The 20,878-nt window shown below is 38.4% G+C and overlaps 1 protein-coding gene across 1 annotated transcript in view; it reads right to left on the bottom strand.

Moving 5' to 3' along the window:
• Positions 1-14,503, bottom strand: part of LOC109261037 (nuclear RNA export factor 2-like) — a 39,356-nt gene extending 24,853 nt beyond the window's left edge. The window contains exon 1 of the mRNA XM_053891402.1: positions 14,408-14,503. Coding sequence (XP_053747377.1) covers positions 14,408-14,477 — 70 coding nt within the window. The 5' untranslated portion in view covers positions 14,478-14,503. The remainder of the gene's footprint in view (positions 1-14,407) is intronic.
• Positions 14,504-20,878: the final 6,375 nt, after the last annotated feature.

Here is a 20,878-nt window from a genome sequence, read left to right as displayed (position 1 = left end):
AAAGAACATCCTACTGAAGAATGAAGGGATTAACCAGAAAATTAAAGGAGAAATTAAAAAATGCGTGGAAGCAAATGAAAATGAAAACATGACAGTCCAAACCCTTTAGGATGTTGCAAAGGCAGTCCTAAGAGGAAAGTACATTGCAATTCAGACCTATCTCAAGAAGCAAGAAAGGTCCCAAATACAAAATCTAACCTTACCCCTAAAGGAGCTAGAAAAGGACCAGCAAATAAAGCCCAAATCCAGTAGAAGAAGGGAAATAATAAAGATTATGGCAGAAATAAACAATACCAGAACAAAATTAAAAACTCCAGTAGAACAGATTAATGAACCTAAAAGCTGGTCTTTTGAAAAAACAAACAAAACTGATAAACCCAAAAAACCAAATAATCCAGTGAAGAAATGGGCAGAAGAAATGAACATTCTTCCAAAGAAGACATCCAGATGGCTTAACAGACACATGAAAAGATGCTCAAAATCACTCATCATCAAGGAAATACAAATCAAAACCACAATGAGATACCACCGCACACCTGTCAGAATGGCTAAAATTAACAACTCAGGAAACAACAGATGTTGGTGGATGCAGAGAAAGGGGAACACTTTTGCACTGTTGGTGGGAATACAGACTGGTGCAGCCACTGTGGAAAACAGTATGGAGATTCCTCAAAAAATTAAAAATAGAACTACCTTACAATCCAGCAATTGCTCGACTAGGTATTTATCTAAAGGATACAAACATGCTGACTCATAGGAACACATGCGCCCCAATGTTTATAGCAGCATTATCAACAATAAATAGCCAAACTATGGAAAGAGTCCAAATGTCCATCAACTGATGACATGGATGTCATGGATGTCTGTGGAGATTATATGTATATATAATCACACACAATGGAATACTACTTGATGAAAAAGAACAAATATTGCCATTTGCAACAATGTGGATGGAAAACCAGAATTATTATGCTAAGTGAAATAAATCAGTCAGAGAAAGACAAATATATGTTTTCATTCATATGTGGAATTTAAAAAACAGAATAGATGAACACAGAGGAAGGGAAAGAAAAATAAGATAAAAACAGAGGGGGAGGCAAACCATAAGAGACTCTTAAATACAGAGAACAAACTGAAGGTTGCTGGATGGGAGGCAGGTGGGGGGGATAGGCTAATGAGTGATGGACATTACGGAGGACACTTGTTGGGATGAGCACTGGGTGTGATACATAAGAGATGAATCACTGTGTTCTACTCCTGAAGCAAAGACTACACTGTAGGTTAACTAACTTTAATTTAAATTTTAAAAAGCCCCACAATGAGATATTTGTATACACCTATTAAAATGGTGATGATATAAAATACCATGTGCTCAGAAGTTCCAGAGCAACCAGAACTCTCCTACACTGTTCGTGAAATGCAAAATGGTACAGTCACCCTGGAAAACAGTTTAGCAGTTTCCTAGGAAGTTACACATACGCTTACCATATGACACAGCAATCCCACTCCTGAGTGTTTATCTCAGAGAGAAAAAAACTTAGGTACAAATTAAAAGGAGCTACTCATAATCACTAAAACATAAATGTCCTCCAATGAGTAAATAGATAAACTATGGTTATTTTATATAATACACGATAAGTGGGGGAAAAAACTATTGATACATGTAACAATTTGTATAAATCTCAAAGGCATTTTGCTAAGTGAAAGAAGCCAGTCTCAAAAGGTTAAATGCTATATAATTCCATTTAAATAACATTCTCAAAGAAAATTATAATGATAAAGAATCAGTGGTTGCCAGGCATTGGGGTTTGGGAGGGCATGACTATAGACTTACAGCATGAGGGAGGTTTTTGGAGTGACAGAATTGTTTTGTATCCAGTGGAGATGGTTATAAAATCTACACATGGGTTAAAATTTGTAGAACTGTACACCAAAAAAAAAAATAAAGTCAATGTATTATTCTTTTAAATAATAAAAGAAAAGAAAACAAAAAAATTGATAACTTCTTGCCATACTTCTCAAAAAGAAAAGAAAAAACCCAAATAGATAAAGTTACAAATGAAAGAGGGGAGATCACAACCAACACTACAGAAGTATAATTATAAGAGAATACTATGAAGAATTATATGCCAACAAACTGGACAATGTGGAAGAAATGGACAGAGTCCTAGAAACTCACACACTACCAAAACTCAAACAGGAAGAAATAGAAAATTTGAACACGTCCATAACCACCAAAGAAATTGAATCAGTAATCAAAAATCTCCCAACAAACAAGAGTCCTGGGCCAGATGGCTTCCCAGGGGAATTCCACGAGACATTTAAAGGAGACTAAATACCTATTCTTCTCAAACTGTTCCAAAAAATAGAAATGGAAGGAAAGCTTCCAAACTCATTCTATGAAGCCAGAATTACCTTGATTCTTAAACCAAACGAAGACCCCACTAAAAAGGAGAATTATAGGCCAATATTCCTGATCAACATGGCAACAAAAATTCTCAACAAGACACTAGCAAATTGAATTCAACAGTACATTAAAAGAATTATTCACCATGATCCTTTCTTGAGAAAAATAGAAAAAAATCAATGAAACTAAGTAGTTTTTTGAAAAGATAAAATTGACAAACCTTTAGGTAAGACTCACTAAAAAAATAAAGATTCCAATAACTAAAATAAAAAAAGGAAAGATGGACATTACAACTGATACTACAGAAATGAAAAGAACTATAACAATATACTATGAACAATTGCATGCCAGTGAATTGGAAAGCTTAGAAGAAATGTATCCCTAGAAAAACACCAAAATACCAAGACTGAATTATAACGATCATCTATATCTATGTGTATATCTGTATCTATATCTATATACACAATGGAATATTAACTGGCGATCAAAAAGAATGAAATCTTGCTATTTGCAGCAATATGGATGGAAATAGAGTGTATTATGCTAAGTGAAATAATCAGCCAGGCAAAGACAAATATCATATGGTTTCACTCATTTGTGGAATTTAAGAAACAAGAGATGAACATAGGGGAAGGGAAGGAAAAATAACATAAAAGCAGAGGGGGAAGCAAACCATAATAGACTCTTAAATACAGAGAACAAACAAGCAGTTTGCTTGGGAGGTGGGTGGAAGGATGGGCTAAATGGTGATGGGCCCTAAGGACGCCACTTGAGATGAGCACTGGATGTTGGAGGAAATGATGGATCACTGGGTTCTACTCCTGGGACCAATACTACACTGTATGTTAACTTGAATTTAAATTAAAAAAAAAGAAAATCTGAACAGATCAATAATGAGCAAAGAGAGTGATTCAATTATCAAAAAATTCCCAATAAGGTAAAGCCCAGGACCAGAGGCCTTCACTAGAGAATTCTCTCAAATATTTAAATGAATGCCAAATGAAACTTTTCAAAAATATTGATGAAAGAACACTTCTAAGTGTACTCTGTAAGACCAGCATTACCCTTATAATAAAGCCAGACTGACACTTAAGAAAACTATAGACCAATAACCCCTGGTGAATACTGGTGCAAAATCTTCAAAAAAATATGAACAAACCAAATTCAACAGCACATTGAAAGGTTTATACATTGGGGTCCCTGGGTGGTTCAGTCGGTTTAGCATATGACTTTGGCTCAGGTCATGATCTCGTGGTTCATGGGTTTGAGCCCTGAATCAGACTCTGTGCTGACAGCTCAGAGCCTGGAGCCTATTTCAGATTCTGTGTCTCCTTCTCTCTCTGCCCCTTCCCCATTCATGCTCTGTCTCTCAAAAGCTGAATAAATGTTAAAAAAAAAAGTAAAAAAAAAAGGGGGGGCACCTGGGTGGCTCAGTCGGTTGGGCGTCCGACTTCGGCTCAGTTCATGATCTCACAGCTCGTGGGTGGGTGCGAGCCCCGCATCAGGCTCTGTGCTGACATCTCGGAGCCTGGAGACTGCTTCGGATTCTGTGTCTCCCTCCCTCTCTGCTCCTCCCCTGTTCACACTCTGTGTCTCTCTTTCTTTCTCAAAAATAAATAAACATTTAAAAAATGTTTAAAAAAGTAAAAAAAACCACATTTGACAAACTAGGAATAGAAGGAAACATCATTAATCAGCAGAGGGATGTAAATAAAAAACACAGTGAAATATCACCCATACCCATTAGGATGGCTACAAAACACACACACACACAAAGTGTTAGCAAAGTATGTGAAGAAATAGGAACCCTTATGCACTATTGGTGGGAGTGCAAAAACAGTACAGCCTCTATGGAAAATAGTATGGATATTCCTCAAAAAATTAAAAATAGAACTACAATATGACTCAGCAATCCCAATTCTGGGTGTATATATTCACAGAATTGAAAGCAGAGTCTCAAAGAGATATTTGCACACCCATGTTCATAGCATTATTCAGAAAAAGCCAAGAAGTAGATGGTAAACTGTTCATTGATGGATCAATAGGTAAACAAATTCTGCTGTAAACAAATTCTGCTGTATACATACAGTAGAATATTATTCAGACTTAAAAAGGAAGGAAATCCTGTCACATGCTACAAGATGGATGAAACTTGACAACATTATGCTAAATTAAATAAGCTGGTCACAATAAGACAAATACTGTAGGATTCCACGCTTATGAGATATCTAGTCAAATTCATAGAAATGGATAGTAGAATGGTAGTTACCAGGGGCTGGGGGAAGAGGGCAAAGAGTTTCAGTTTTGCAAGATGAAAAAGCTCTGGAGATCGGTTTCACAACAATGTGAGTACACTTAACAGTACTGGACTATACACTTAGAAATGGTTATGATGGTAAATTTTATGTTATGTGTTTTTTCACCACAATTAAAAATTGTACATCATATTACTCAGAAGTAAATATTAGTGGAAATTTATATTCTGATTTATAAATAAAAACATAAAGAAGTCAAGGTAAAAGAACATAAGAATGTTCTGTGTTCTGTGTTTATAAATGGGTGGTTGGAATGTGGAATATTTATACTTTCATGTCCACGCTATACTTGTACATAAGGCTGGGTTTGGGTTTTGTCAGGTGCTTGGGGAGAAGCACTACTCCTGTTGACTCATTACACAGCACAATAGAAACAATTTATTATTTATAATCAGATCCTCCTTCCTTCTCTGTGATTAATAAGCTGCAACACTTTGGGTGATTCACCCAATTTATCCTGATCCCAAACTACTTATATGTAAAAATCAGCGATTAGAGTTAGCCACCACCTTGATCAAGATATAAAGCATATTCCACACTTTAAGAGGTTCCCAATTAGTCTCTTCATCTCTTAGCTCCATGTAAACCCTGATCTGCATTCTGTCACTATATATTAGTTTTGCCTGCTCTAGAATCTCATATAAATGAAATCATACATCCTGTATGCCTTTGTCTCTGGCTTCTTCAAGTCAGCATAATGTTTTTGAGATTCACCCATGTTTTTGTCTTTTTAATTGCTGAGTAATATCCCATTGTATGTACCTGTTTACCTTTGATATTGTTTTAATGAGATATCAAGAAGAAGTCAAAGTGTTTATATTAAATTAGCAATTTTTCTTGATCAGTTTTCTATTATTTTATAATGATATAATTTCTTCCTTTACCACTCCTTTATCTCTCTAAAAATATTATCTTCAGGTCCTGTTCAGCCTTTTCTATTTTTTTTATTCCCTTAATGAAAATAATTTAATTTACTGAATTTGTTCTGTCTCTTCCACCTTTACCTTGGATTGTGACTGTCACCTGCAAAGAAAGCTTCACTGCCATTCTTCATTGTGCTTGTGGGTGCTTGGCTTTCACCTACACCTTGTTCTGGCCTTGCCACTGGTTTAGCTTCCTTCCTGACCCACCACTGGTGATCCCTGATTTCCCACTGTATTTTCCCATTTCCTTTCTTTTTTAAAAAAAGAGATTCTTCTCTCTTTCTTACATGGGAATTTTTACTTCATATCTCCAGCATAACTATGTATTTATTACTGTTTCCATGATATATGTATTTATTAATGTAATATTATTGTTCTAAAACCACAAGTATATATTTTCAAATTAAATATTTTTAAATACTTGCTCTCTCATCATTTAAATCATTCAGATAGTTCTGAACCTCGTTCACATGCTAAAGCCACTAGGGGAGATTGAAAAAACTTACTAGCACCAGGCTACACCTATAACACTTAAAGCAGAATTGGAATCAGACTAGGCAACTACATTTTTAAAACTCTCCACATGACTGCAGTGTGCAACCAAGATTGAAAACCACTGTGTTAAAGTATCAGTTTTTTGGTTTAGGCTTGCCAGAAAATCCTAAGAATGACTTCCATCTCATGTGCTGATCTTTCACTCAGTGATGTTTTGGAGACCTAGTGGTTCCATTAACATAGAGCAGGGAATTGGCAAACTGGTCCATGGACCAAACCTATCTTGTTGCCTGTTTCTGTGGGCCCTGTAAGCTAATAATGGCTTTTACATATTTCAATGGTTGAAAAATCAGTTCCCACAACTAAGCCACACCATAAACAAATGGATTCCTGAGAAAAGACCCTACAGTCTTCCTGGGCTTAGCCAAAGGCACTTCCAACCATTTACCAGTTACTGTGCACTAGCTTTAAGAACACTTGCTCTAAGCCAGAGTTCAAGAAACTTTTCCTGGAAAGGATCAGTTCATAAATATTTGAGGCTCTGCCGACTTTTCACTCTGATGGAGCTAGTCAAATCTGTTGCTGTTGGCCAAAAGCTGTGTTCTAATATAACTTTATGTATGCCATGGACATGTAGAATTTCAAATAATTTTCACATGTAATAAAATATTATTTTAAATTCAAGAAATAGAAAATAATAATATAAAGAGTATTCTTTTTTAAATTTCTTTAACGTTTTATCTTATTTTTTTGAGAGACAGAGAGAGACAGAGGACAAGCAGGGGAGGGGCAGACAGAGAGGGAGACACAGAATACAAAGCAGGCTCTAGGCTCTGAGTTGTCAGCACAGAGCCCGCCACAGGGCTCAAATCCATGAATGGGAGATCATGACCTGAGTCAAAGTCAGACACACAACTGACTGAGCCACCCAGGCATCCCTAAAGAGTATTCTTTTTTAATAGAAAGCAGATTCTTGACAAAAATGCACGAAAAGGCAAAATTACTATTCAATCCTAATTAGCTATAGAAATGCAAAAAATTAGAAATAATAGCAAACCAAATCAGCAATGGTTAAAACAGATAATACAACATTATAAAGTTGTGTTTATCCCAAGCTTGCAATGTCAGATTTTTTTTTTTTAATTTTTTTTTCTTTTTTTTTTTTTAATATATGAAATTTACTGTCAAATTGGTTTCCATACAACACCCAGTGCTCATCCCAAAAGGTGCCCTGCTCAATACCCATCACCCACCCTGCCCTCCCTCCCACCCTGCCCTCCCTCCCACCCCCCATCAACCCTCAGTTTGTTCTCAGTTTTTAACAGTCTCTAATGCTTCGGCTCTCTCCCACTCTAACCTCTTTTTTTTTTTTTTCCTTCCCCTCCCCCATGGGTTTCTGTTATGTTTCTCAGGATCCACATAAGAGTGAAACCATATGGTATCTGTCTTTCTCTGTATGGCTTATTTCACTTAGCATCACACTCTCCAGTTCCATCCATGTTGCTACAAAAGGCCATATTTCATTTTTTCTCATTGCCACGTAGTATTCCATTGTGTATATAAACCACAATTTCTTTTTTTTTTTATTTTTTTATTTTTTAATATATGAAATTTACTGTCAAATTGGTTTCCATACAACACCCAGTGCTCATCCCAAAAGGTGCCCTCCTCAATACCCATCACCCACCCTGCCCTCCCTCCCACCCCCCATCAACCCTCAGTTTGTTCTCAGTTTTTAACAGTCTCTTATGCTTTGGCTCTCTCCCACTCTAACCTCTTTTTTTTTTTTTTTCCTTCCCCTCCCCCATGGGTTTCTGTTATGTTTCTCAGGATCCACATAAGAGTGAAACCATATGGTATCTGTCTTTCTCTGTATGGCTTATTTCACTTAGCATCACACTCTCCAGTTCCATCCATGTTGCTACAAAAGGCCATATTTCATTTTTTCTCATTGCCACGTAGTATTCCATTGTGTATATAAACCACAATTTCTTTATCCATTCATCAGTTGATGGACATTTAGGCTCTTTCCATAATTTGGCTATTGTTGAGAGTGCCGCTATAAACATTGGGGTACAGGTGCCCCTATGCATCAGTACTCCTGTATCCCTTGGATAAATTCCTAGCAGTGCTATTGCTGGGTCATAGGGTAGGTCTATTTTTAATTTTCTGAGGAACCTCCACACTGCTTTCCAGAGCGGCTGCACCAATTTGCATTCCCACCAACAGTGCAAGAGGGTTCCTGTTTCTCCACATCCTCTCCAGCATCTATAGTCTCCTGATTTCTTCATTTTGGCCACTCTGACTGGCGTGAGGTGGTATCTGAGTGTGGTTTTGATTTGTATTTCCCTGATAAGGAGCGACGTTGAACATCTTTTCATGTGCCTGTTGGCCATCCGGATGTCTTCTTTAGAGAAGTGTCTATTCATGTTTTCTGCCCATTTCTTCACTGGGTTCTTTGTTTTTCGGGTGTGGAGTTTGATGAGCTCTTTATAGATTTTGGATACTAGCCCTTTGTCCGATGTGTCATTTGCAAATATCTTTTCCCATTCCGTTGGTTGCCTTTTAGTTTTGTTGGTTGTTTCCTTTGCTGTGCAGAAGCTTTTTATCTTCATAAGGTCCCAGTAATTCACTTTTGCTTTTAATTCCCTTGCCTTTGGGGATGTGCCGAGTAAGAGATTGCTACGGCTGAGGTCAGAGAGGTCTTTTCCTGCTTTCTCCTCTAAGGTTTTGATGGTTTCCTGTCTCACATTCAGGTCCTTTATCCATTTTGAGTTTATTTTTGTGAATGGTGTGAGAAAGTGGTCTAGTTTCAACCTTCTGCATGTTGCTGTCCAGTTCTCCCAGCACCATTTGTTAAAGAGACTGTCTTTTTTCCATTGGATGTTCTTTCCTGCTTTGTCAAAGATGAGTTGGCCATACGTTTGTGGGTCTAGTTCTGGGGTTTCTATTCTATTCCATTGGTCTATGTGTCTGTTTTTATGCCAATACCATGCTGTCTTGATGATGACAGCTTTGTAGTAGAGGCTAAAGTCTGGGATTGTGATGCCTCCTGCTTTGGTCTTCTTCTTCAAAATTACTTTGGCTATTCGGGGCCTTTTGTGGTTCCATATGAATTTGAGGATTGCTTGTTCTAGTTTCGAGAAGAATGCTGGTGCAATTTTGATTGGGATTGCATTGAATGTGTAGATAGCTTTGGGTAGTATTGACATTTTGACAATATTTATTCTTCCAATCCATGAGCAGGGAATGTCTTTCCATTTCTTTATATCTTCTTCAATTACCTGCATAAGCTTTCTATAGTTTTCAGCATACAGATCTTTTACATCTTTGGTTAGATTTATTCCTAGGTATTTTATGCTTCTTGGTGCAATTGTGAATGGGATCAGTTTCTTCATTTGTCTTTCTGTTGCTTCATTGTTAGTGTATAAGAATGCAACTGATTTCTGCACATTGATTTTGTATCCTGCAACTTTGCTGAATTCATGTATCAGTTCTAGCAGACTTTTGGTGGAGTCTATCGGATTTTCCATGTATAATATCATGTCATCTGCAAAAAGCGAAAGCTTGACTTCATCTTTGCCAATTTTGATGCCTTTGATTTCCTTTTGTTGTCTGATTGCTGATGCTAGAACTTCCAGCACTATATTAAACAGCAGCGGTGACAGTGGGCATCCCTGTCGTGTTCCTGATCTCAGGGAAAAAGCTCTCAGTTTTTCCCCGTTGAGGATGATGTTAGCTGTGGGCTTTTCATAAATGGCCTTTATGATCTTTAAGTATGTTCCTTCTATCCCGACTTTCTCAAGGGTTTTTATTAAGAAAGGGTGCTGGATTTTGTCAAAGGCCTTTTCTGCATCGATTGACAGGATCATATGGTTCTTCTCTTTTTTTTTGTTAATGTGATGTATCACGTTGATCGATTTGCGAATGTTGAACCAGCCCTGCATCCCAGGAATGAATCCCACTTGATCATGGTGAATAATTCTTTTTATATGCTGTTGAATTCGATTTGCTAGTATCTTATTAAGAATTTTTGCATCCATATTCATCAGGGATATCGGCCTGTAGTTCTCTTTTTTTACTGGGTCTCTGTCTGGTTTAGGAATCAAAGGAATACTGGCTTCCTAGAATGAGTCTGGAAGTTTTCCTTCCCTTTCTATTTCTTGGAATAGCTTGAGAAGGATAGGTATTATCTCTGCTTTAAATGTCTGGTAGAACTCCCCTGGGAAGCCATCTGGTCCTGGACTCTTATTTGTTGGGAGATTTTTGATAACCGATTCAATTTCTTCGCTGGTTATGGGTCTGTTCAAGCTTTCTATTTCCTCCTGATTGAGTTTTGGAAGAGTGTGGGTGTTTAGAAATTTGTCCATTTCTTCCAGGTTGTCCAATTTGCTGGCATATAATTTTTCATAGTATTCCCTGATAATTGTTTGTATCTCTGAGGGATTGGTTGTAATCATTCCATTTTCATTCATGATTTTATCTATTTGGGTCATCTCCCTTTTCTTTTTGAGAAGCCTGGCTAGAGGTTTGTCAATTTTGTTTATTTTTTCAAAAAACCAACTCTTGGTTTCGTTGATCTGCTCTACAGTTTTTTTAGATTCTATATTGTTTATTTCTGCTCTGATCTTTATGATTTCTCTTCTTCTGCTGGGTTTAGGCTGCCTTTGCTGTTCTGCTTCTATTTCCTTTAGGTGTGCTGTTAGATTTTGTATTTGGGATTTTTCTTGTTTCTTGAGATAGGCCTGGATTGCAATGTATTTTCCTCTCAGGACTGCCTTCGCTGCGTCCCAAAGCGTTTGGATTGTTGTATTTTCATTTTCGTTTGTTTCCATATATGTTTTAATTTCTTCTCTAATTGCCTGGTTGACCCACTCATTCGTTAGTAGGGTGTTCTTTAACCTCCATGCTTTTGGAGGTTTTCCAGACTTTTTCCTGTGGTTGATTTCAAGCTTCATAGCATTGTGGTCTGAAAGTATGCATGGTATAATTTCAATTCTTGTAAACTTATGAAGGGCTGTTTTGTGACCCAGTATATGATCTATCTTGGAGAATGTTCCATGTGCACTCGAGAAGAAAGTATATTCTGTTGCTTTGGGATGCAGAGTTCTAAATATATCTGTCAAGTCCATCTGATCCAATGTATCATTCAGGGCCCTTGTTTCTTTATTGACTGTGTGTCTAGATGATCTATCCATTTCTGTAAGTGGGGTGTTAAAGTCCCCTGCAATGACCACATTCTTATCAATAAGGTTGCTTATGTTTATGAGTAATTGTTTTATATATCTGGGGGCTCGGGTATTTGGTGCATAGACATTTATAATAGTTAGCTCTTCCTGGTGGATAGACCCTGTGATTATTATATAATGCCCTTCTTCATCTCTTGTTACAGCCTTTAATTTAAAGTCTAGTTTGTCTGATATAAGTATGGCTACTCCAGCTTTCTTTTGGCTTCCAGGAGCATGATAAATAGTTCTCCATCCCCTCACTCTCAATCTAAAGGTGTCCTCAGATCTAAAATGAGTCTCTTGTAGACAGCAAATAGATGGGTCTTGTTTTTTTATCCATTCTGATACCCTATGTCTTTTAGTTGGCGCATTTAATCCATTTACATTCAGTGTTATTATAGAAAGATATGGGTTTAGAGTCATTGTGATGTCTGTATGTTTTATGCTTGTAGTGATGTCTCTGGTACTTTGTCTCACAGGATCCCCCTTAGGATCTCTTGTAGGACTGGTTTCGTGGTGACAAATTCCTTCAGTTTTTGTTTGTTTGGGAAGACCTTTATCTCTCCTTCTATTCTAAATGACAGACTTGCTGGATAAAGGATTCTTGGCTGCATATTTTTTCTGTTTAGCACACTGTAGATATCGTGCCAAGCCTTTCTGGCCTGCCAAGTTTCAAAGGAGAGATCAGTCACGAGTCTTATAGGTCTCCCTTTATATGTGAGGGCACGTTTATCCCTTGCTGCTTGCAGAATTTTCTCTTTATCCTTGTATTTTGCCAGTTTCACTATGATATGTCGTGCAGAAGATCGATTCAAGTTACGTCTGAAGGGAGTTCTCTGTGCCTCTTGGATTTCAATGCCTTTTTCCTTCCCCAGTTCAGGGAAGTTCTCAGCTATAATTTGTTCAAGTACCCCTTCAGCACCCTTCCCTCTCTCTTCCTCCTCTGGGATACCAATTATGCGTATATTATTTTTTTTTAGTGTATCACTTAGTTCTCTAATTTTCCCCTCATACTCCTGGATTTTTTTATCTCTTTCTTTCAGCTTCCTCTTTCTCCATAACTTTATCTTCTAGTTCACCTATTCTCTCCTCTGCCTCTTCAAGCCGAGCCATCGTGGATTCCATTTTGTTTTGCAATTCGTTTAAAGCGTTTTTCAACTCCTCGTGACTGTTCCTTAGTCCCTCGATCTTTGTGGCAAGAGATTCTCTGCTGTCCTGTATACTGTTTTCAAGCCCAGCGATTAATTTTATGACTATTATTCTAAATTCACTTTCTGTTATATTATTTAAATCCTTTTTGATCAGTTCATTAGCTGTTGTTATTTCCTGGAGATTCTTCTGAGGGGAATTCTTCCGTTTGGTCATTTTGGAGAGTCCCTGGCGTGGTGAGGACCTGCAGTGCACTTCCCCTGTGCTGTGGTGTATAACTGGAGTTAGTGGGCGGGGCCGCAGTCCGACCCGATGTCTGCCCCCAGCCCACTGCTGGGGCCACAGTCAGACTGGTGTGTGCCTTCTCTTCCCCTCTCCTAGGGGCGGGATTCACTGTGGGGTGGCGTGTCCCGTCTGGGCTACTTGCACACTGCCAGGCTTGTGTTGCTGGGGATCTGGCGTATTAGCTGGGGTGGGTAGGCAAGGTGCACGGGGGCTGGAGGGGCAGGCTTAGCTCGCTTCTCCTTAGGTGATCCCCTTCAGGAGGAGCCCTGTGGCAGCGGGAGGGAGTCAGATCCGCTGCCGGAGGTTTGGCTCCGCAGAAGCACAGAGTTGGGTGTTTGCGCGGAGCGAGCAAGTTCTCTGGCAGGAACTGGTTCCCTTTGGGATTTTGGCTGGGGGATGGGCGGGGGAGATGGCGCTGGCGAGCACCTTTGTTCCCCGCCAAGCTGAGCTCTGCCATCCGGGGCTCAGCAACTCTCCCTCCCTTTGTCCTCCAGCCTTCCCGCTTTCCGAGCAGAGCTGTTAACTTATGACCTCCCAGACGCTAAGTCGCGCTTGCTGTCGGAACACAGTCTGTCCGGCCCCTCCGCTTTTGCCAGCCAGACTCGGGGGCTCTGCTTGGCCGGCGAGCCGCCCCTCCGCCCCGGCTCCCTCCCGCCAGTCCGTGGAGCGCGCACCGCCTCGCTGCCCTTCCTACCCTCTTCTGTGGGCCTCTAGTCTGCGCTTGACTCCGGAGACTCCCTTCTGCTAATCCTCTGGCGGTTTTCTGGGTTCTTTAGGCAGGTGTAGGTGGAATCTAAGTGATCGGCAGGACGCGCTGTGAGCCCCGCGTCCTCCTACGCCGCCATTTTCCGGAACCCCCCTAAAACTCCTTGCAATGTCAGATTAACATTAGGAGATCCATAATATAATCCAACACGTTAATAAGATAAAGGAGCAGGAAAAGGATAATCATCACAAAGATTTCAGGAAAAAAGGCATACCATAAAATCCAATAACCAATCAAGATTAAACAACAACAATTCTCAGCTAACCAGGAATAGAGAGATATTTCTTTAAACAGATAAAAGGTTTTTTTTTAAACTAGAACAAACACCATACATGATAGTGAAACATTAAAAGCATTCCATATTAAATCAAGAGGCAAAGACCACTCATATAATCAGTTCTGTTCAACATCTTACTGAGTCTCCTAGGCAGTGAGTGAGTGCAGTAACCAAAATAAATACATACACACATGTATACATAAATTATTAAGTGTGTAATAGTGAAGAAACAAAACCATCTTCATAAAAGACTGAAGAGAATCTACAGAAAATTATAAGAATAGAGATTAACCAAGTTATTGGATGTAATACTAATATACACAAAAGAATTATAACAAACAGAAAATAATATTTCATTGTGAATATATCATTTACAATAGCAAAAAGATTTGGTTCTGTAAAATATACTATGAATTGGCTCACTTTCAACTCTTCCACTTGTAAACTCCATGATGTTCTGTTATAGCAGCCTGAATGGGCTAACACTACCTCTCTCTTTGATATTCAAATTGCATATTAGCATAGTTATACTAAAAATATGACAATATAAAAATCTTTTTACCTTCATTTCTGTATGTCTCACATTTCTTTAATGGAAGAACACATTTTTGTTGTTGCTGTCTTTCAGACATAGTGTTTTGTAGATCAAACTTGGAAGTGCTGAAATGAGAGAGAAAATAAAGTGGATATACTATAATAAAAATATTACACGTGAAGATATTCTTTAACCATCTATCAAACAATACTTAAAAACACCATAAATGTAAACACAATCCTTTATTTGCTGAATTCAACTCATTAACTAACACCTACATTGTCTTTATGAAATGTCTCACCTGTAATTTTACTTAATATGTTTTTCTAAAATAAATTGTTATTTCCACATGAAGAAAACGAGGGAGGGAGAGGGTTTCCAAGGAGTCTAACAAGCAATGGATAGAAAATCAGGAGGAAAATCAGAAGTTAATAGTGTCTGGTTAGATTAGTTTAAGCCATTTAGGAAGTCCTAGCACAAAAACATATGTGCCCAATATGTATTTTGAAAAACGGCTGAACTACAAAATAAATATAAGAAATATATTTTAAAACTTCATATAGTGGCTACTTTTACACTTAAAAATATTTTTGATTATACTTGATCTTTCACACTTTTATTAAAAAAATGTCCAATTCTTAAAAGAAGTCTCCTTCCCTCTTTTGTAGAGAATCAAGTAACAGACAGAAATTAAAATCAGATTTGGAATTGTCTATACAAATTAGCATCTAGGAGGTCTCCGGGGTCCTTGATAACAATATAGTCAGATGATGGCAGATGAATCCATTACACTGCACACACAGTTAATATGCAGAGCGATAATCAAGAGTATGGCTTTGGTGTGGGGGTGGGGAAGAGGAACGTGAAGGAGGTCCCACCGCGTTTCTAGAGACTAGCCATTGAGAGCAGTCCATGAACCCCTGCCGCATCCTTTCGTTTCAATTCTCCGAGTAAACATCTAGTACTTGCTGCTGCCCCACCTACCCGAGTACTTTTCGCCACGGCAAGGTATACAAGTTGGGGGAAACACTGGGACCTGAACCAGAGTCTCCCGAAAAGTTTCCCATTTGTCAGGGTGCAAACCACAATTTTAAAAGACTTCTGCGTGTGTAGGTCTGACTTCTCAGAAAGCTAAGTTGAATAACACTTCAGGAGATTCTCCACACACTTAAAAGCACAGACACTGGCACACGACCGTAGGGGGATCACATGACTGCAGGATCCCTGTAACCCACAGCTGTTGGGGTCTACCTGACTTCCAGGGCCTTGACTGGCAGGGTCCGTTTGGCGGAAAAATCTAAGCAACCTCAGGTTCAGGAGCCCTCGATTTTCGCGCGACTGAGAACGCTGAGCCTCACGTGACCATTGGATATAAGCGACCAACAGTGATTGGATTGCTGCAGTGTTCACGTGACTGCAAGGGCTGTGCCTGTCATGTGATGGTAGGAGCAACATGGCTGCTGACTCATAGCTCTGAAGAGTTTGGTAGTCCATGAACTTGTGTGATAGAGACAACTAAACCTGACATGTGACCATAGCATTCCATATGACCATCGGAAGCAGGATACCCACACATGACTTCCAGAGCTTAGGCTTCCACATCTCATTAGCTACTCAGGGTCACATGACAGTAAGAATACACGTGATGGGCAGGATTTAGGAGTTCATGATGCTGTAGTGACTTGAAGAGCTGAATCTACCACATGATCATAGTGGCAACTGGTCCAGAGAGACCAGGTAAACTCAGGGTTTAGAAGCCCATGGTATTGACATTACCAGTAGGTTTGGGCTTGCCACATAATTGTAGTGTCCACATGATGACAACATTCACGTGACCACAGCCTCAGGAACCCACGATAATCACTGCTTTTTGACAGTTGGGCACAATGACAGTAAGTGTCTCCCAATCTGCATGTTTCAGGAGAACATACTCTTCATGAGACCTGGAGATCTGATTGCCCACATTCTTCCGCTCCCTAGTGATGGTGGTGATGACAAGTGACCTTCCTCAGCACACAAGCTTGGGCTTTTACCTGCCTCATCCCTTTTTAATATGCTAATTCTATGTTATTTTTCTAATATATGAAATTTAACACATAAGTTAATACATAACAATGAAATAGGTCCTCCACAAAGCCATAACAATTGTCATACTGTACAGATTACTTCAAAAGCGTAAGGAGTGGTTACAAGTAAGCATTGGTGACAATTTTATTCAAGTGTAAAGGAAATGAGAGCAAACCTAATAGGTGAGTTTTAGCTGTGAATTTGAGAAAAAGGCATAATAATTACTATATGTCAAGGACTTAAATGTTAACTCATTTAATAGTGGTAATTGTATGGAGTAGGTACTATATTATTCCAGTTTTCATTGATGAGGAAGTTGAAGCACAGATGTGTTAAATCACTTGCTTAAGAAATCAGAATTTAGGGGCACCTAGCTGGCTCAGTCCATTAAGCATCTGATTTCGGCTCAGGTCATGTTCTCCCAATTCATGAGTTCAAGCCCCATGTCAGGATTTGTGATGATAGCTCAGAGCCTGGAGCCTGCTTCAGATTCTGTGTCTCCCCCTCTCTCTCTGCCCCTTCCCTGTTGGTGTGCACTCTCTCTCTTTCAAAAATAAATAAACATTAAAAAAAATCAGAATTTATATGTATCAAGACAGGGATTGCTCCCAGGAACTCTCCATCCAGAGTTTGTGTTCTGATCACCCACCAGATTCTCAAAAGAAAGTTAATATTAATTCAATCTTCCTTATTCAGACTATCTGGAAAGCCATCCACAGTTTCTCAAAAGTTGAGATAATGGAGGAAATTCCATTGAAATAATTTCAAGTACTACCAGTTACTAGAACTAATCAAAGAAAGTTGAAGCTAATTAAGGCCTTTAGATTTATTTTAATGCAGAAATAAAAATGTATTAATATATGAAATATTTGTTTATATAATAGGTGGTATAAAATGATACATGCTAGTTGAAAACATCTTTTAAATAAAACCCAAAAGAGAAATATTGCAGAGTTTAAAAATCATGCCTGGCTCTTGCCTGAATTACAAAAATTAAAAATGAGTGGAATCTGAATTAGGTATTACTGCATTTATACTTTTAGCTTTCCTAGAAAGAACAGAGAGAGGGGAAGAAGAATATACAATGTAGTTGTTTTTTTTTTTTTTTGCAGTTTTATGAATACCATTTTTGCTTTTGTATGTATATCCACAGACAATTTGATGTGATCTTTCCAGTTTGCTGGAAAGCAAACTTAATGCTATGAAAGCAATGGAATTATTTTGCTGGGTCCTTGTAATGTAGCATAGTTACATAAATAAACTGAAGAAAATTTAACAGACCAAATTTTGCACCATGGGTAAATTTGAATATTTTAGAAAGGACAACAGACTGTGTGTTTGTAGTTCTAAGATTACTGAAGGAAGTTGTGATTTTTTTGAGTGACTATACTTGTGCAAATTGGTGCACTGTAGATAATTTTGAAAAATTATTTATGGGACACATGTAAATGCAGGTTATGAAAGTGGAGCCATGTATTTACAATAGAACCTATTATAACACTTCAAATTGGATTTAGGAAGCATCTATATACAGTCACAGGATGGAATCTGACATCAAGACCTGATGCTTGTCCCAACATTAGTTTCTATAATTATCTATAGATAGATGAATCACAGTCTAAGACACAGAAGAATTAAATCTAGCCTATTTATGCTCAAATGAGAATTACACATGTTGATGGTGATTGAGATCAGCTTCTTTCACCTTTCAGTGAAAGTTGTTCAGATCAGTTGTCTTTCAAAGACAAACGCTATAGTTCTAATTATAGCTTTTCCTCAGAAGAATCAGATTTTCTCCTGTCAGACCTAATAGTCATATAATTTATTTTTTTCTCTGAAATTACTACAAGGAATTTTTAGGATTAAAAGAATTAGTTACATCAGTGGGTGCCTGTCAGCACTCTCTAAAATATACACTGGGGAGGGGGCTAAGCCTGTGGATAAATATCTATATGAACACAGCTTACATGTGCTAGGCAGTTTATGCACTGCATTTATCAGGTGCTGAATTTATTTAGGTGAATCATATTGATAAACTATTTTTTTTGAACATTATTTGGCAAGATTTACTGGGAACAACTCTTACTTCTTTTATATTTCTGTTTTGTGATGAACATTTTGGAGGTTAGTGCTAGTGGCTTTTGGAGGAGTGGCTTTACCTAACACAGAAAGATGGGAAAGGGGAATAACAGTTGTGATCAGTTAAATTAAACATAAATACTCAAATGCTTTTGGTTCAAAACAAATAGGTACAACTGAACTAGAAGTGTGAATTTACTTTCAGAAAGTAAAATTGACTACCTGATAACATTATACAGGGGAATTAATCAGATGTGGAGATATCTTTATAGAAATTGTAATCAAAACATGTTTTCTTTGTTCCTTTAAGAAATTTATTATTTAACTTGAACTAACTTTACTGTCAGTGTCAAGCAATGGGAAAGAAGAGAACCAGTTGTAGATAATGCTCAGTGTCAAAGTGCTCAATATGCTCCCCTCCCCCAACATAATGCATAATTCAACAGCTACAGATAATGAGCTTATTCCTGAGGACTTCCACAGCATGGAAATAGAAAAAATTACATCTACATTGAAAACACAAATAGAAAAAATTACACCCACAATTAAAATTTCTTTTTTTTTCAATATATGAAGTTTATTGTCAAATTGGTTTCCATACAACACCCAGTGCTCATCGCAAAAGGTGCCCTCCTCAATACCCATCACCCGCCATCACCTCCCTCCCACCCCCCATCAACCCTCAGTTTGTATTCAGTTTTTAAGAGTCTCTTATGCTTTGGCTCTCTTCCACTCTAATCTCTCTTTTTTTTTTTCTTCCCCTCCCCCATGGGTTTCTGTTAAGTTTCTCAGGATCCACATAAGAGTGAAAACATATGGTATCTGTCTTTCTCTGTATGGCTTATTTCACTTAGCATCACACTCTCCAGTTCCATCCACGTTGCTACAAAGGGCCATATTTCGTTCTTTCTCATTGCCCTGTAGTACTCCATTGTGTATATAAACCACAATTTCTTTATCCATTCATCAGTTGATGGACATTTAGGCTCTTTCCATAATTTGGCTATTGTTGAGAGTGCTGCTATAAACATTGGGGTACAAGTGCCCCTATGCATCAGTACTCCTGTATCCCTTGGGTAAATTCCTAGCAGTGCTATTGCTGGGTCATAGGGTAGGTCTATTTTTAATTGTTTGAGGAACCTCCACACTGTTTCCCAGAGTGGCTGCACCAATTTGCATTCGCACCAGCAGTGCAAGAGGTTTCCCATTTCTCCACATCCTCGCCAGCATCTACAGTCTCCTGATTTGTTCATTTTGGACACTCTGACTGGCGTGAGGTGATATCTCAGTGTGCTTTTGATTTGTATTTCCCTGATGAGGAGCGACGTTGAGCATCTTTTCATGTGCCTGTTGGCCATCCGGATGTCTTCTTTAGAGAAGTGTCTATTCATGTTTTCTGCCCATTTCTTCACTGGGTTATTGGTTTTTTGGGTGTGGAGTTTGGTGAGCTCTTTACAGATTTTGGATACTAGCCCTTTGTCTGATATGTCATTTGAAAATATCTTTTCCCATTCCGTTGGCTGCCTTTTTGTTTTGTTGGTTGTTTCCTTTGCTGTGAAGAAGCTTTTTATCTTCATAAGGTCCCAGTAGTTAATTTTCGCTTTTAATTCCCTTGCCTTTGGGGATGTGTCAAGTAAGAAATTGCTACAGCTGAGGTCAGAGAGGTCTTTTCCTGCTTTCTCCTCTAAGGTTTTGATGGTTTCCTGTCTCACATTCACGTCATTTATCCATTTTGAGTTTATTTTTGTGAATGGTGTGAGAAAGTGGTCTAGTTTCAACGTTCTGCATGTTGCTGTCCAGTTCTCCCAGCACCATTTGTTAAAAAGACTTGTCTATTTCTATTGGATGTTCTTTCCTGCTTTGTCAAAGATTAGTTGGTCATATGTTGGTGGGTCTAGTTCTGGGGTTTCTATTCTATTCCATTGGTCTATGTGTCTGTTTTTGTGCCAATACCATGCTGTCTTCATGATTACAGCCTTGTAGTAGAGGCTAAAGTCTGGAATTGTGATGCCTCCTGCTTTGGTCTTCTTCACTATTACTTTGGCTATTCGGGGCCTTTTGTGGTTCCATATGAATTTTAGGATTGCTTGTTCTAGCTTCGAGAAAAATGGTGGTGCAATTTTGATTGGGATTACATTGAATGTGTGGATAGCTTTGGGTAGCATTGACATTTTGACAATATTTATTCTTCCAATCCATGAGCAGGGAATGTCTTTCCATTTCTGTATATCTTCGTCAATTTCCTTCATAAGCTTTCTATAGTTTTCAGCATACAGATCTTTTACATCTTTGGTTAGATTTATTCCTAGGTATTTTATGCTTCTTGGTGCAATTGTGAATGGGATCAGTTTC

The sequence above is a fragment of the Panthera pardus genome, unplaced genomic scaffold (genome assembly GCF_024362965.1).
Source record: "Panthera pardus isolate Hobbes unplaced genomic scaffold, ASM2436296v1 HiC_scaffold_27, whole genome shotgun sequence".
Classification (NCBI taxonomy): domain Eukaryota; kingdom Metazoa; phylum Chordata; class Mammalia; order Carnivora; family Felidae; genus Panthera; species Panthera pardus.
The sequence above is the reverse complement of the archived record's forward strand: the minus strand, read 5'-3'. Positions and strand labels throughout refer to the sequence as shown.